This window comes from Pleuronectes platessa, chromosome 7 (assembly GCF_947347685.1).
Source record: "Pleuronectes platessa chromosome 7, fPlePla1.1, whole genome shotgun sequence".
Taxonomy (NCBI): Eukaryota; Metazoa; Chordata; class Actinopteri; order Pleuronectiformes; family Pleuronectidae; genus Pleuronectes; species Pleuronectes platessa.
Genome location: NC_070632.1, coordinates 20,865,847 through 20,882,255, shown reverse-complemented (window position 1 = coordinate 20,882,255; position 16,409 = coordinate 20,865,847). Strand labels below are relative to the sequence as shown.

The 16,409-nt window shown below is 40.6% G+C and overlaps 1 protein-coding gene across 5 annotated transcripts in view; it reads left to right on the top strand.

The window, feature by feature from the left end:
• The window catches only part of LOC128444883 (transcription factor SOX-6), a 103,779-nt gene that overhangs the window by 21,180 nt on the left and 66,190 nt on the right, over positions 1–16,409 (top strand). For all 5 annotated transcript variants that reach the window (XM_053427562.1, XM_053427564.1, XM_053427561.1 and 2 more), the window contains exon 3: positions 15,859–16,075. In XM_053427562.1, the coding sequence (XP_053283537.1) occupies positions 15,860–16,075 (216 nt within the window). In that variant the 5' untranslated portion in view covers position 15,859. The remainder of the gene's footprint in view (positions 1–15,858; positions 16,076–16,409) is intronic.

Below are 16,409 nucleotides of genomic sequence, written 5' to 3'. Positions count from 1 at the left end.
AGTGCCTTCTCGGCAACAATCCCCTCTGCTGCAATGCTAACACCTGTTTCTAAGAGACTTGTGGCAGCTTCCCATTTGTGAGCACTATTTCACTGACCCTGAATGTGGCTTACCTCCAAACACCAACGCAAACAACCTCACGTCCTCATTGAAATACTCTCACTGCAGTAAAACTCCTGAATCTCACTTCTAAGCTTCAAAGCATTAGCCAAAATGAACTGGCCTTAATGGCTGCTGATTGCATTCCTACACTGGCCACCCCCGCCTCTATTCTCAGTGATCTCTTCGTTTAAGTACATGCTAACATAATTGAGGTCTCTTGCTTGATAAGATTTGCACCAGCTTTTAACAAAGCCTGCTCGAACGTAATCCAATGAGCCCCATTGTAGCGAGAGCAGAGGGATGACATCGCTCCTGGTTAGCTTCAAAATCAACTGAGCCGTCAAGCAATTAGAGGCTGCGCTGATAAAAGGGTCGGACGAATAAAGCTAATGACACGACGGTCCTCAGAGCTGACAAGATCACAAGTGCACAATTGAGCCACAATTCATACGAACAAATTACCTTTATAATTTGTCAAGATTGCTTGATTTTACCCATTAAATTCATTTGGGTTAATTAGGCATGAAGAATATTTTCCCTCAAAGAGAGGAAGGCATTGAAACCTGATGCCTGCTATTGACTGTATTCTAAAGTTTAATCATTTAATGCCATTTCTGACTGGAGGGGTCACATGTTAAGAGCCCTATAAAGCCCCATGATACAGTGCATTGTCTGTTTAGTACCTTACTTTGTCTTGCCGACACTTGTTGCCAGTCGACGTCCTGCAGGTTTTTACACAGTGACACAAACGCTGTGCACTCAGCAGACCTGACTCACTGGGACTGACAGGGAGCAGCCCAGCAGGGTGTGGAAGTGTTGGCTATGGCTGCGTCCTCTGGTGACACCTGCTCGTCCATAATCACAGTTAGAGACTAAACCGCCTCCTGACCTGTGGCTGTGTCTCACACACTCAATCCCATAATCTTCTCCTTTGTTCTCTGTCACCATCAATTAGTCATGTACCAGGAGTCAGCCAGGGGAAAGCGTTGTGTGTGTGTCTGTGTGCGCGTGTGTATCAGTGTGTGTGTGTGTGTGTGTGTGTGTGTGTGTGTGTGTGTGTGTGTGTGTGTGTGTGTGTGTGTGGGGGGGGGGTTCTGGACTTAACTGTTACTGTATCTGCTGTAAGTATTTATGTGTCTAAGGTATTGCTTACAATTACTCGATGGGAAGATGTCATTTTCTCAAGCAAGCTGTCATCTGGGAATATTTGATGGATTTCTAATACAACACAGTACATTGAGTATCTGTGGTACTTGAGTTGTTCATGCGGCGAAAAAGTCAATTTAAAGGGTAGTTTTTATTATTCTTTCACGCTTATATAATTTCCATAATGACTGTAAAAATAAAATAGTTGTGAGTTGCTGCCTTAGAGTCAATCCAGGTTATTCTTTTATTCTGTTGAATATTGTAACATTTTATTTCATGAGCTGAAGAAAAACCCACTGAGTAAATCTTAAAGCTGAAAAAACAACCTGAGAAAACTTCTCCTTTTAGTTCATTATATTCTTTCCAGATAGACACACCTGAAACAGACTGTTTGTGTTGTCTGTCTTTATGTCACTTTACAAGAATACATGGACTTGGTCTAATTGATCTTTACTAGTTCAGATCAGTGTCTAGATTAAGAACAGGAAGGGTTTTGACTGAGCCAACACTCCCTTTCTCTGTCTTTATCTCCTGTTCACATCGACTCTGTATCTGTAAACCGCCCTCTACCTCCTCCCTTCTTGACAATAGGATTTCATGCTCGCTATAAATAGGCCTGAACAAGTTGGCACTCACCTGTTCAAGCTGTAACTAATCCAGAACTATTTCCACAGTTCCCTTGAGGTTCAGTGATTGGGGCCATGAGGTGCTAGGGGATGAGCAGGCATGCTGGTATGTTGGAGAGAAAGATGTAAAGAGAGAGAGAAAGGAAAGAAAAGATTTTGGATGCAGGCCTAGTCGGTAAAAAGGCCGTTTAGGAAATCAAAATGTATAGATTGTGGTTTCAGGAATGTTTTTGCAGCGCTTTTCCCATGTTGTTGTAATTAATTGGACACAGTCAGTCAGTCTTGGCAGGACAGGAAGAGCAGGTCAGTGAGGGTGGAATTGTTTGCGCACTAACAGAGCCTTACGTTTTGATATTAATATAGTATATACACCACCTTATCAGGCTCCTGTGTGTTTATAGGCCATTGTTGACAATAGCTGATACGCAGTGTGATAAATTCACTTTGGTTTTCAGGGAAAACAATATGGTATTATATGAGCCAGGGACACTTTAGACTGAAGTAACTGTGATATGAACACAAGCCAAATTTATGTGTGTGTGTGTGTTGAGCAGGGCAAACAGTGTTTGAGTGTTTGTCAAAGCCTTTGGACGGGGCTCCAAAACACTTGGCTGCCTTTCAAATGCTGGATCACTCGCTGATAATAGAGACAGAGTTTTGATGCCGTTGCCAATTTGTCGTTAATAAAAGATACGTGTTTAGATATGCAGTGAAAACTGCTGCGTACAGACGTCACCACAGGGAGTACATATATACAAACGCAAATGATTTATTATCTGGATGCTAATAATTTAACCTATGGAGTCTTGCTCAATAATTAATGTCTATTGGCATATGACCCTATGTGCCATACAGTAAACAGCATGTCTCATAACTATGTATGAGATCTTGTATTCGGCTAATATATGGTCGAAAGGCCCAGAGACAAGCCCAGGGTCTTAATAAATCAGCCATATCTAACGAACCTCTTAATTGTGATTTACAGCCCAGTGCTACGATGGAGAGAGAGATGGCTTGAGAGAGAGAGAGAGAGAGAGAGAGAGAGAGAGAGAGAGAGAGAGAGAGAGAGAGAGAGAGAGAGAGAGAGAGAGAGAGTCCGCTGCTTTATTAAAAAACGCTGCTTCCAGCAACTGTGAAATTCTTGTGTGAGTCTCACGAGAGGTTTGTCCAGATAAGATACTTAATGCGATAAAAATCAGAACAGCTGGACGAGTAACTGTTCCACTCACGGTCCAATCAACAACAGAGTACTGGGGATATTTATACATTAACTTAAAGCAGTAATCTAACAGTTCCAGGTTCTTTTACTGCAAGTAGTGAATCAGCATATTCAGTGCACGCAGAACTGTGATGTGTGGTCTTTAGATTGTTTGGGGTTGTTTTGTTGTTCTCCTGTTGTTAAGGTTCTCTCTTTTATTAGTTCCTATTCTTACACAACAAGTGTAAAAGCTTTGAGCCATTTGTACAATAGAATCACAACAGTGTTAAATGCTGCTGAGATGAAGATGATGAAGCTGAGCAGCAAAAAAACACTATTGATATGAAAAGCTCACAGCCTAATGCATAAGTCCCAGACTCTCCTCTGTTGACGTCATGTCATGTTGGATTGAACAGCTCCACCTGAGTCTTAAATATTTGCCTTGATTCAAGGGCTTAGGCCCATGTGAATAACAGCTGCTCTGACTGGCTGATTAACATGGCTTGGCTTTGTGCGCCGTGAACAATGTATATTCACTTGTGTAAAAGAGAGACTGAGCTCGAAACACACGCATCTCTCGACATTCAAGGCTTTAACAGTGTGTGTGTATGTGTGTGTGTGTTTGTGTACATTTCTTTTTCTTCTTATATATGCCTGCTTATGTTTGTGTTGCAGAAAAAGGTAGAGCGTGTCTTGGAGTGTTCACTCTCCCCGCCTGTTATTTCTTGGCTGGTATGAACTGGTCACAGAACTGCCTGTTCAACATTTCTGCTATGTGTTTATTGAATATATAGGCTGCTCTTCCATGGTATCAGGTATATCTTATCAACTCGCACATAAGTGTTTCAAATCACACCGCCTGTTTCCCATAATACACACACACAGCTAAACACAGTCATGTGCACTCGATAATGTTTGGCTTCAGCGAGTCCAGGGGACACACCGCGGGGGGATTAGTGTGGAATGTGACAGCTCGACATGCCGAGGGACACTGACGTGCCTCCAGCTGCCAAACAAGACAACTGCTCCTGGAGAAGAGAAGATTTCATGGTGTTCCAGTGCTGGTTCAGCTTGACCCCCAGCAGTCACAGGGAGTTCACGAGAAGCTTCACTTCTACATGATATTATCATTTAAACAAACCATTAGGAACCTGAACACAGCAAACGTTCCCTTAAGAGACCGACAAACATGATGGTAAAAATGTGAGCTTTCGGCGGGATGATGAATACCCTGTGAGCCTGCACTATATAACCAATCTGGCATTGCTAACTTTTTTATTTTGTACAATAAGGTCATTGATGATTGATTGATGATTGGTTAATTTGAAAAAACTGTAGATGACATTGTTTTAAACTCGAGGAAGAGAAGCTAAATATATGCAAAAGACTTGAACTGCGATAAATGGTGTTCCACGTGCCATGTGTTCACGCTCTGCATGTCACTATATTTGGCCAATCAGATGGAGCCTTGCTGCTACGTAATACACGTGAACAAGATGTTCAGATCGTTGACTGGTTTTTGCGTCAATGAATCACTGTTGGAAGTTGAGAATAGAGAGAGAACAGAGAATTATGAGACGGCTCCGTCAAATATCGCTCCCGGCTGTATTCTACTGTGGAAAATTGTCCCGGGTCAAATTCATCACTATAAGTGGTTGATTGTATAAAAGAATTGCGTAGCTTATTTATGATAGTCCCATAACCTGAGGGGAAAGTAACGCACACACACACTGACTCTGCTGCTCTCTCTTCATCTGTTTGTGTCTGTAAGTGTCTCTCTTTCTCTCTCTCTCAGCGGAAGTCTCTGACTTGCTACAGTTTAAATGTTGAAAAGACCCAAAATGTCTCCCTTGGTCTTTGGAGCTGTCCGTGGTCCCTGTAGCCGTAGCCAGGTGGAATTTATTGGAATGATAATGATGCTTTTCGTGTTTTTTAAGTGTCTGCATAAGCTACTCACTGTATCAGATCTATATTATCAGTGAAACCAAAGCAGTAAGACTTAAGCACCATATCCTTAAGCATTTGTTTATTTATCGCAAGTCATTTCGTCAACGCACCATTCAACAAAGTTGTAGCATATCGCATGTTTTCCTTATATTGTGCGGTATAGCACAGAGAACTTGTTACAACCATCTGTTTACATTACACATTCAGCCCGGTCAATAATTGAATAAAAATGTGTTGTTAATCGACTAACCAAAAGTAGCATGTCTCTGAATAATGCAGCCTATTCATGTTAAGAAAGCTGAGGAAGTCCTCAAAGCTCTTACTCAGATAGGGAACAAAGCTCATTGTCAGAGGATAGAGAGGCAACTGGGATTACAATGGGGGCATGCAGTGAAATGACTTGTCAGTCTTAATCTGGGATTAGCAGGCTTTCAAGGCTCCTGGGTGCTCTGAAAGCCACCTGTTTGGACGCTCCGACAGATGATGCTACACCCTGACTTCTTGTTTGATTCTAATGCTTTTGTTTACGATTACGTTGAACATTATTTTGTGCTACCATTTTAAAGATTTAAAACATGCTAATTTATTCATAGATGTAGTTTTTGTAGATCATTTTAAATTTGCTAAAATAAAAGTTTAGAGACAGAGTTTTTCTGATCCTTTGAAAGTCTGTACTCTGTAGTCCGACATCTTTGAGTATCTGGTTTTTATTCTAACCACAAACATGTGAATGGTCAATGATGCTTCCGCTCTCTGTCTGTGTCACCAAAGAACTGACATTTATTATAACTGTTCTCCACTTTGTGCAAAGTGTTTGAGAGCGATTCAGTCCCTCTGTGCCATCATGTCACTTTAAGTCTACATTCCCTGATTTATAAATGTTAAGCAGGGATGAACAAATGCTGTAAATTAGCAAACGTTGAAGAACACTAAACAACGTCTGATTATTGTTCTCAGCTGCACTGAGACCCATGTGCCCTGTAATGATTTATTGAAGATCACATTTTTTCGCCACTAGCCTCAGGGCTAATGCAGTCACTCTGAAAAATGTGTGAGGGCAGCTGTCGCATTGCCACAGGCTTCTATCATGACTTTCGACTGTTGATGTCACCCTGAAATAGACTGCCAATGACACTTTTGAAACTTAAGCCTTTGCAACATTATCCTGCTTTGAATGCTCAATCTGGATAATTTATTTGACATAAAGCACAGTAAACTCATTTGCATTCCATAGGTACTCTATAAAAATATCCACATTGTCGTTTTGAACAAATATTGAAACTTTATTGCATATATTTCAAAACCATTGGATGTTTTTCTTCCCTGGAAATAAATTTGCAATAGTTTCTTTTCTCAAGATCATAAGATTCCCCCTTGTTTGCGACAGGGACACAAGGTTCCCCCTTGTTTACAGTTCATCCTTGTCAACTATATGGAAAGGTCAAAGCACTACAAAGCTCAGAACTTGTGGAAGAAGCTTATTAGTGCATCACAGTGGCATTATGTTGGTCCACAAAGAGATCAGCAATAACCCGTGTGATATAAGGATAGTGGCTTGAAGTGAGAGGACAGTTGGTGGTCAGCTGCTACATCAGATGCTGATGCGTATTACATCCGGTAAGGAGTTTGACAAATGACAAGCTGCATATGCCTTAAGCTGATATAGATCAGAGGGGAAAATAGGTGAGGAGGAAGAGCTGATGAGAGAGAGGCTAGCAGAGTAAATGTCGATGTATGGACGATGCACAAAATGTTCATTGTTGAAGAATTAAAAGCTACCTTCTCCTTTTTCATGACTTACCTATAACATATTTAAGTTCCTGATTTGTTAGGGTATAATAACTCCTCCTAATATTTAATATGTTATGCTCAGACTATGTTCAAGCTGGTGAATTTTCTTTTTTAGGTGTGTTTTGGTGTATATGGTGTATTCATTTGGCAGAAATTACACTATTACTTGTCATTTGCGATATGTCTAAAAATAGATATTGTATCATCTAATGTTGAGCCTTAACTTTACCTTTGATTGTGACATAGTTATATATATATATATATATACAGATATGACACTGCTCCTGATTTTATTTTGGTGTGTCCTAATTTAGAAAATCAACACTTAGGGGGCTCCTCAGGGTTCTAGTCTTGGATTAGTCTAATCTATTTTCAATTGTAGCAATGGTGAGATGAAGCTTCACAAACAACTGGTTTCACATAGACATAGCAGTACCATATCACTGGAAGTCTTGGAAGTTCGGTCATTTTATGAAGTTAGATGCCAATTTGTGATAAAAACTTAAGTGAGCATGTTTTTCAAAATCTAGTCCTGTTTAAATTTCAAACTGAAGTCTTGAAGTCTTTCAGTGGTTCACAGTTTAATTTGATTGGGGCTTAAAGGTCTAGGACCATCCGATAGTAGGATTCATATAAACATTTTATTATCAACAGCAAGTTCAGTTGTTTCTGACTGCGATACTTTAGCTGTTAACACACAAAGATGCCTTGTGCTGATTTATCAGGGTTATTTCTATGAAGTATGGTTCTGTGTCTGATGTTTTATAGGTAGTGATGGCATGCCTGATAATGTGGTCTACTTTAAGGATTAAGAAACAAAATGTTCACACTGACCAAATTCTAACTGGGCGCGTGTTTCCAGACAAACAGTCCCTTTGAGCCACCGAGTGTTGACTTTGGTCTTCAATGGTTTCTTCAATGGTTTACTCTGTATCGTTGCCATGAAGCAGATAAATGTATATGTGTACTGTATTTGTGTTAGCAAGGGGTGTGTTCGCGTGCCAGGGAAAATAACAAGCACAAGGGAGGGTGTTGGTCAATAAGGCCGCTTCTGGATTTCGGAGGGTCTGCGGTTTTGGTCTCAAGGTACAGAGGTACAGAGCCTGGACACAGAGACCCAGCATAGTGGTGTGTGTTTACACTCACTGTACAAACGACGCATTCATCATTTTTTGAGTGCTCCATCATTGGCTTTAATTGAGATTTTCCATCAGTGGAACTAATGGAGACATCAGATCCTATGTTTGCTCCAGGTGTCCATCCGACAAGAGACAAAATCCTTACATCGCAATGTTTGTCTGCCTGAAGAATAATGAATCATTTGTGGAAATTGCTAAAAAGTCTGTTGTGGCAATTTTAAATAAATATTCTACAACCTAGTTCTTTTACTTGAATTAAAGGACATCCCACAATACCTTAAAGTGATTACCATTTGCTGCCTCAAAACCTTTACTTGTAGTATACCATTTGATTGTTGAATTTAAAGAGGATAACTCTAGTGAAATGTTACCATCCTGCACTATATCAAATAACTTCTAACTCCAACAATTTTCTTGAAGAGTCAGTGTCAGGTGACGATCATCCTTTAGGAGGATCTCCCTCTGGCATCTAGTACAATGAAGCTGAATCACTGACCAAGTGACAAACTCATGTTTGTATTGGTATGGTGTGTTGGGCCTGCAGCTCCCAGACATAACATGTCAGTCACAGTGATACCTTTGCCCTCTGATTTAAAGCACTTCTTTGTCTGGACAACTATGAGGACTAGGTGGGCAATATAGATGTTTAAACAAAATCTTTCAAGTATTTAGAATAATATATTTGGTTTATTTATATTTCCTTTCAATTCAATTTAGAAACTGGCTATACAAAAATGACCAACTAGGGATATGTTTACTTGCGTATATCCCTGGAAAAACATATTGCAGAGGAAATGGTACATTAATAAATATTCTGTAATGTAATAGTGTTGATGATGGAGACATAAACTGTAACTCTAGGTAATTAAAAGACATATATATATATATATAAGAAACATAAATCTAACTGTTAGTTGTGAAAATGTCAATTTTGTCATTTGGACAACTTGACGACCACATATTACGTTTTTTTTAGGAAATATAAGCTTACTTTGTTTAACCGAGGTTAAAACAGAGAACATACTAGTGTTTAAGTTTTTTTTTAGACACCAACTGCATTACACTCTTACTCTTTTAGAAAGAAATTGGCCAGTTCACAAAGAGTTAATTCAGTCATACCTTCTCCGCAGCCTGAATAATGCCCATCTGCTCTGACTGCCTGTGGGTTGCTAATACTTTCTAACGACATAAATACATAGATATTCTCAGTGTAACGCTGATGTCCACACAATGCCTTCTGTTTACATGATAATCATGAGGGGATTTGGTCGTGACGGCTGATTGATGTGCGCGCCGTTGTGACCCGACCATCTCGCCCTGCGTCTGGCCTCTCCTCACCTCCCTCCATTGTTTCACTTAAGCCATGAAAATGTCAGAGAATAGGCACAGTTGCAAGCGATAAGCACCTAGCTTTGAAATAGAGCAGCCACTTGTTGGCTCTGCTGGCAGTGAGAACCATGTTAATGGTTTGGAATTTCAGGAAACAAAACTGCTTTTCTTGCTATTATGGCAGTGACGCATTGGGCTGGTTTGGGGGTAACTGGTGCTGCTATTGAATGTGTCTATTTCGGGCAAGAGAGCTGGGCAGAGGAGAATCTCTGGGATGAGAAAACAGGGCAGCATGTGTGTGTGTGTGTGTGTGTTCACATTCCACATGTCTGACCTATGACAGTGCCCTCTGTTTGCAGCGCTGTGCGATGATATAATGAAGGTCCAGACAGACCCAAGATTTAGGAGCAGGGAGAGCCGCTCTCACACAAGGCCAATTCTCTTCAAGCCTTTTTTTTTTTTCATTTATTTATCCAGGGAAATAACTGAGCACACATGTTCTTTTAGCAACGCCCTGCTGCTCCTTCACACCTGGGAGTTGCCCAGTGCAACCACAGACTTCTACTGATGGCCACCAAACAATGTCACTGAAGCAATTCGAAAAGCAGCAGACATTTAGGAGGCGTCTTTATTAGACGCCAAGAAGTGACATTATGGGAAGGGTAAGATCCAGCTCTAATTCAATAGTCTCTAATGGTTGGATTTGGACTTTTCTAATTCAAATTTGTATTTGTCTCTTTAATGTCTGTCAACTTTCTGGAGGTGAAGAACTACATCCCTGCAGTTTAGCCCTTTGAAAAATAATTCAATGACTGGACCTGACTGCTGGTTTAACTTTAAGCTATACTACCTATCGCAAGTTTGCCTTTTGTATGAAATTGTGCAGACTTTATTCGTGTGTTCATTTTCCAAATACATTGGTAAATATAATGACTATGACAGTTTGTTTCTTGCCTCAGAGGAATATGTTAGTTTGATGTTGATGTGTCACATCATGCTCTTACTGCGTTAATAGGACAGTTAGAAATTGTGAATCTACAACGATTAACACTCAAGCTGCAAAAAAAAATCAAATGGCATTGTACAGCAGCTTTTTCATATAGGCTACACATCTAACAACAACACTGCTTGTGTTACTGCAGGGCCTGCACAGAGCAATGTTTCTGTTTGAACCTTAAAAACTCAAACAGTGCATTCCCTTGTTTTAGACGGTCCCACAGAGGAACAATTTCAACGAAAGTCCTCAGTCTTCTTTCTGTCCTCTCTTATTCTGCGTCTCTCTTTCTCTTTCTCTTTGGTATTTCCCACTTCCTCAGCTATCCAGCTGGGACTGCTGGAGATTTTACACCCAATTGGTTGAGTCGGAGGCCTTTGTCGGAGCCCTTCTCTCGCTCCACAAGTGGCAGAAGGGACCTGGGTTGTGAATGGCGCTTTGTGTACTGTTTTTCTAAGAGGGGGCCCTCTCTCTCCCGCTCTCATCTGTCACAGGTCCCTCTCCGTCCACACTCCACAATGCCTGATTGTTTCTGCCAAGTCGCCAGGTTTCAGGCCAGATCTGAACAACGCTTTCCTGCCAAATTCTGACCCCGGTTTTCGTTTTTCTTCCTCTCACAAAGGGATTCTAAGTTACTGTCCACGTTTCAGACGGGGGACTTAGCTAGTTGTCCACCAGCATCAGTTTTTTGAATGTGTTTTTGAATCAAAGGCTGTTAGAATGTCCGTAGTCAGCGAAGGAAACAGGGGAACCTAAACCCAAATGCTCAAAGGGAACACGAAGTATCATTGCTGAATATACTATTATTCTTATTATTCATCACACAACACAACATGCATTCAACTGAGATTTTATCATCAGGCTGCTAGCCATATACTTGTGGCGTAATCTTTCTGACTTCACACTAATAAAAACTCTGAAATGTATGAAAATTGTAATTCTTCACTCAACAGTGCGTGCTGTGTGTAGTTATCAACCAGGCAATCTCAGCCGTATCACTTACCAAGAAATATTTCCGACAGGAGAACCACTTTCAGGGGAAAGAGTAGATGTTTTTCTAGATGTCTGACAATATGAAAAGGCTTCTGGAGTGCCTCAGGGAGATGTTTGTGCAGACTGAATTTATTTTTCAGCTCTCAGTGTCACATTATTGTCACATTAAGGTTTCCTGAGAGCATCAACCTGTATCTAAACACATTTTTTGTGGATGACCGGATATTTTCAGGCTGAGTTGCTGCAGCCAAAAGAAAACCATGTTCGGAAAATTAAGACAAATAAATAACACCCACACATTTTTTAAAGCATCATCTACAAAGATTCTGAACAGGCCAAACAACACTGTTGTATTGTTGTCATCCCTAAATACAGAGCAGTATCTCTCTGTTTTTCTTTGTATCCGGACAATAACAGCTGCAGGCTGGTGGCAACACATAAATGGGCCGGATGATAGTCGCTCCTTTATCGCTCCTAATTATTGTGTTGACTTACATTTCACTTTTGCCTTTGTCCATATACACTGCAGCCCGTTACTTTGTGAACAGCCAGAGAACTAATCTGATAATAAGCTGTAATTTTGTTACTATAAATGATCAGCAGCTTTAGCAACAAAGCAAAACAAACCCAAAACTTGTTTGCAGTGTTAAAATGAAATCATCACTGACACCAACATGTCATGTGACCGAAAGAACCACAGTAGCTCCTTAACCCAACCCATAACATTTCAGCCATGTGAGTCTAACAATGGATTCGTCTAAACTCCGGTAATGGGATTTTTTGCATGAAGTACACGGGCCGACCACAAAAGAGCTCGTGGCATGCTTACCAACAAACCCTGATACTGTTGCATGATGAAACCATATCGGTGGCAGCGAGTTATGAGGCTAGGCATTCCTGGCCATATGAGACACCAGTTCCAAGAAACCCAAGTCCTAAGCCCCCCCTGTAAACACAGCACCAGCAATATTGTCCGCTAAATATAGGCTCTCCTCTGTCTTCTCCCTCTCCTGCTCTCCGTCGCTCCAGTGTGGATTGCACGAGTTGATCGCGGATTAGCGATTCGCTGTTTGTTGGTTGTCTGGGGTCTTATGATCTCATGTAGTCATACCGCTGTGTCAAACAACAAAGGTCTGGAGAAATGTAAAACCTCGTGCCGACAGCTGTGGCTGTTTCAATAATTCCAATCAGGTGTATGAGTGGAGCATAGTACAGCACCGGTTAAAATGGTCGAAATAAATAAATCACGACTGGAGACTCAACACAGATAAAATTTATATAATTTGTTCACTTACAGGAGCTGTGGAGGTCTCATTGAGTAAAAAATGTAAAAATCGGGCATTGTAATTATGCATACCTAAAAAAAACATGCTCAATTGAATCGTTCTTCTCAAACAGGCTTTAAACTCCACATTTCAGTAGTTACAGTCTTTTAACTGTTAAATATCACATGTCTCATTAGGATTAATGACAATCTGTAGAGAAATTCTGCTTTAGCAACTTTAATTATCAAACCGCTGAGGATGCTGGATTAGAATAATTTCAGCCATTCCTTCAGGTTATAATCTTGAAACTAAAGCCAGGATTGGTTATCCTAGAAAAGATTACAACAGCAGGCTACTCTTGAAAAAATAGACCCCTGCCCATCCGCCCTCTCATCAAAGCTACGCCCCCAAAACACAGGAACGCTCACTACCTGAAAACTGCTCAGTCTGGTACAGTTTTTCCATTCAAAACAGCCGCCAGCTATATCTGGAAACATCACTGACAAGACTGAACTGAAACACTAAAATATGTGGTGAAAATATCAAAACAAGGAGCTAAAAGATGCAAAAAAGTTACAGAGAGCTGAGAGAAAAGCTACATATATCAACTATTGTCAATTTAGAATTACAAGATACCGCATTCAAAAATGCATCCATGAGTCCGAGATGTTTGTTTGTGGCCTTTATTATTATTTCAACTTAAAGCAAAGTGTGACGGCCAACAGAACCTAGCCGTACTCCTGTCTTTGACTAAAACCAGTCAAACTATTTGAACAGGTGAAAAAGAAAAAACACAATCCCTTGCCCCCCCCTTACCATCTGAGGCTTAAATAACAAAATACAAACACAAGTTACATATCACCTTTGGCCGCTAAATATAGTCAGGTTCTTCTTATTTGCAGGTTATTGCTTACAGCAGAGTTAAGCTTGTGTTCACCTCCTTGGCAAACGACAATACGGGAGAAAGTTACGTAGTTATATTAGTGTTCTATTAATGGTTCTGCAGCATCTTCAGGTCAGAGGGGCGGGAGTCTCAGCTTTCATGCCCTGACACTGGCCACCCCTGATTTGAGCTGCAGAGCAGAGTCAGTGGGAGCTGCATTCTGACCCAGGTAGTAAAAGACCACATTGCACAGAACCTCGCGACCTCCAGGTGCACTTTAAGACAAGAAAAGCCCTCATGTTACATTACTACTTACTTTACACCTGCGAGTATCAGTGGGTACAGCGAGTTTTAGAGAGCACATAGTACTCAAACACACTTTAGATCTATGCTTCACACAGAGGCTTATCCTTCTTATTCACTCCATTCTGTATTCTGTCTCTCTGTCGCTCTGTTGTTCACCGATTTTAAACATCTTTTAAACACATTTATTCTCTGTTTCTCAGTCTGCTTTGCTCTGGATTTTGGTTTCAGTCTGTTATCTCTTTATCAACTCCAAATGTAAATTATGTACACCTTTTGCTGCCCCCCCCCCCCCCCCCCCCTCACACACACACTCACACACTTTCACTCTGTGGCCCTGGTCTTTCTCTTAAGACATTTGACTGAGGGTCAGATTTATGTTTGAGGGCACTTGCAGGAGGTTGCATATTTCAAAGATAGACACCCTGCCGTTATTTAGTGAGCGCTGAAGTAGCAATCTGTTTTACCTCACAGAAGTTGTTTGTCTGTCTGCACGTGTGTGCGGTTCGTGTGTGTGTGTATGTGGTTGGGGATTTCTTATCCTGTTTTCAGGAAATTAGAGCAAAAACAATTCCTCACAGTCTGACACAGTTTTTATTGGAATTTGCCCCATCGTCAGTTATAACTTCACTATTTGATGTGGGTGTGTGTGTTCATGCAATTGTTTGTGTATGCCTATGTGTTTGTGTATGATGACTTACAGGGACCAATTAGCTGCGTGAAGACAGAACTTAGAGGGAAATCCTCTAAAGTGCGGCTTGTATTCAGATTCGAATGAAGAACTGACTGGAGAGGAGAGTTTTAGGGGATGAGTGTGGTTAATGAAAGTCCTCATAAGTATAGAGCAACAAAGGGAAGTCGTTAAAGTAAATGATGTATTAGCCTAATGACTCTCCCAGCCTGAGGCTCACATTAGGAAAAAAAGGAAATTTTTTAGCACAGCATCTGCTTGAGAAGCCTTGATGCTGCTTAGTAGATTATCCCTATGGTCCTGTGTGTGTGCGTGTGTGTGTTTGTGTGTGCTTGTGTGTGTGTGTGTGTGTGTGTTTGAGGATCTTCAAGCTTGCCCTGAGTTAGAATAGAAATCATAAATGTGATATGTATTTTAATCGCTCATGTGAGAGTGAGCTGTAATTACAGCTTTAACGTTAATGTCTGCGTTTTAAATGACGCTCTGAAATTAACAGCCGTTTTTTGTGGCTTTAATATTCACTCAAGAGTGGAAAAAATAGGAAAGCTCTTAGCATTCTAAATGCAGAGTACTCTAGATTTTGGGAAAGTTGAGTTATAGATTAGAGATCAACAATTTATACAATACAAAGTTATAAATGGCTTATTTACAATGAATGAGCTGCAGCAATAGCAGCAGTCAAGAATACGCCTTTAAACAGCAGACATTATATGGGCCACTAATTCTGAAGCTTCATATTTATAATATTAATATTCTCATTATTTGAGAAGTCTCACAGTAAATGAATGTTTATCATTTCACTCAGTTACAGACCAGGAGGATAAAGATTTCACACATATGCATCCATTTATAGAGACACAAAAGTATTTCACCTATTATGAATTCTTCTTCTTTTTTGTTTGATTTATTGGCAGGTTGCCAACAACGTCAAGGTGCATCACCGCCATCTACTGTATCTTCTATAAAAATAGCTGTTGATAAATACACAGAAGCAAATAGAACAGCACACCCACCATACATAAAGTATATAAAGTATCAATAATAAAGTATCAATAATAAGTGTTATTGAAGTGAAGTATTAAAGGGATTTAAGTCAGATAACATGCAGAATTCCTTCAACAAACACATGACGACTTTTTTAATTAATACTATTTATAAAAGCAAATAAGGAATACCCCCCAAAATACTGTTATTTTTAAAACATTTAGAGACATATATAGATTTATACATACTTAATGAACAAAAATATACTTTCTGAATGGAGAAGAGCTCATATATCACTTTTGAATCAGTGATCAGTATTCATCACTTTGTAGAATCATGAGATCAGAAAGCGCAACTGTAGCATTTCAATGGTGACTTCATCTCCTCTTGTCTCCTCTCCTCGAACCACTAATCGCAAACAGTTTTCTGCAACATTTTAAAATTATTTTTACTTTCTTCTCTCATAGAATGATGTCTTCCATGCGAACAACGCCTCCCTTTCAACAACAGTCTGAAGAAGAGGAAGTGGCCGGTCAGGACGCGGCCTGGGCCAAACACGAGCGAGAGAGCCCGAAGGAGACGGCATCGCCCTCTTCGCATGACCAAACCCACTCTGACGAGCTGCAGCCAATCAGAGAAAAGAGGACAGATATTGAGTGGGACAACGTTGGGCCTGCTGTGATGGTGAGGAGTGAATTATGCACAGAGTTCAAAAATTGACTATATCCTATCTTGAGATATGTTCCTATAACTCAAATTTATAACACAAATGTGGTGAGTGTGCAGACGCAGTGTGCACACTCAGGGCGCACAGCTCATAAAACACTCATGAAGGAGTACACAGGGTGTACAAATTCTCATGCATAATGATGATGGTGCACTATTGGAGCGCACACACACACACACACACACACACACACACACACACCAGTGCCTCTCTCTGGTCTGTGTGCTGCAGGCAGTGCTGTGGGCAGCCCAGCGAGGGTTCTCCTCCAGAGACTTATACCCCTTAGTTCTT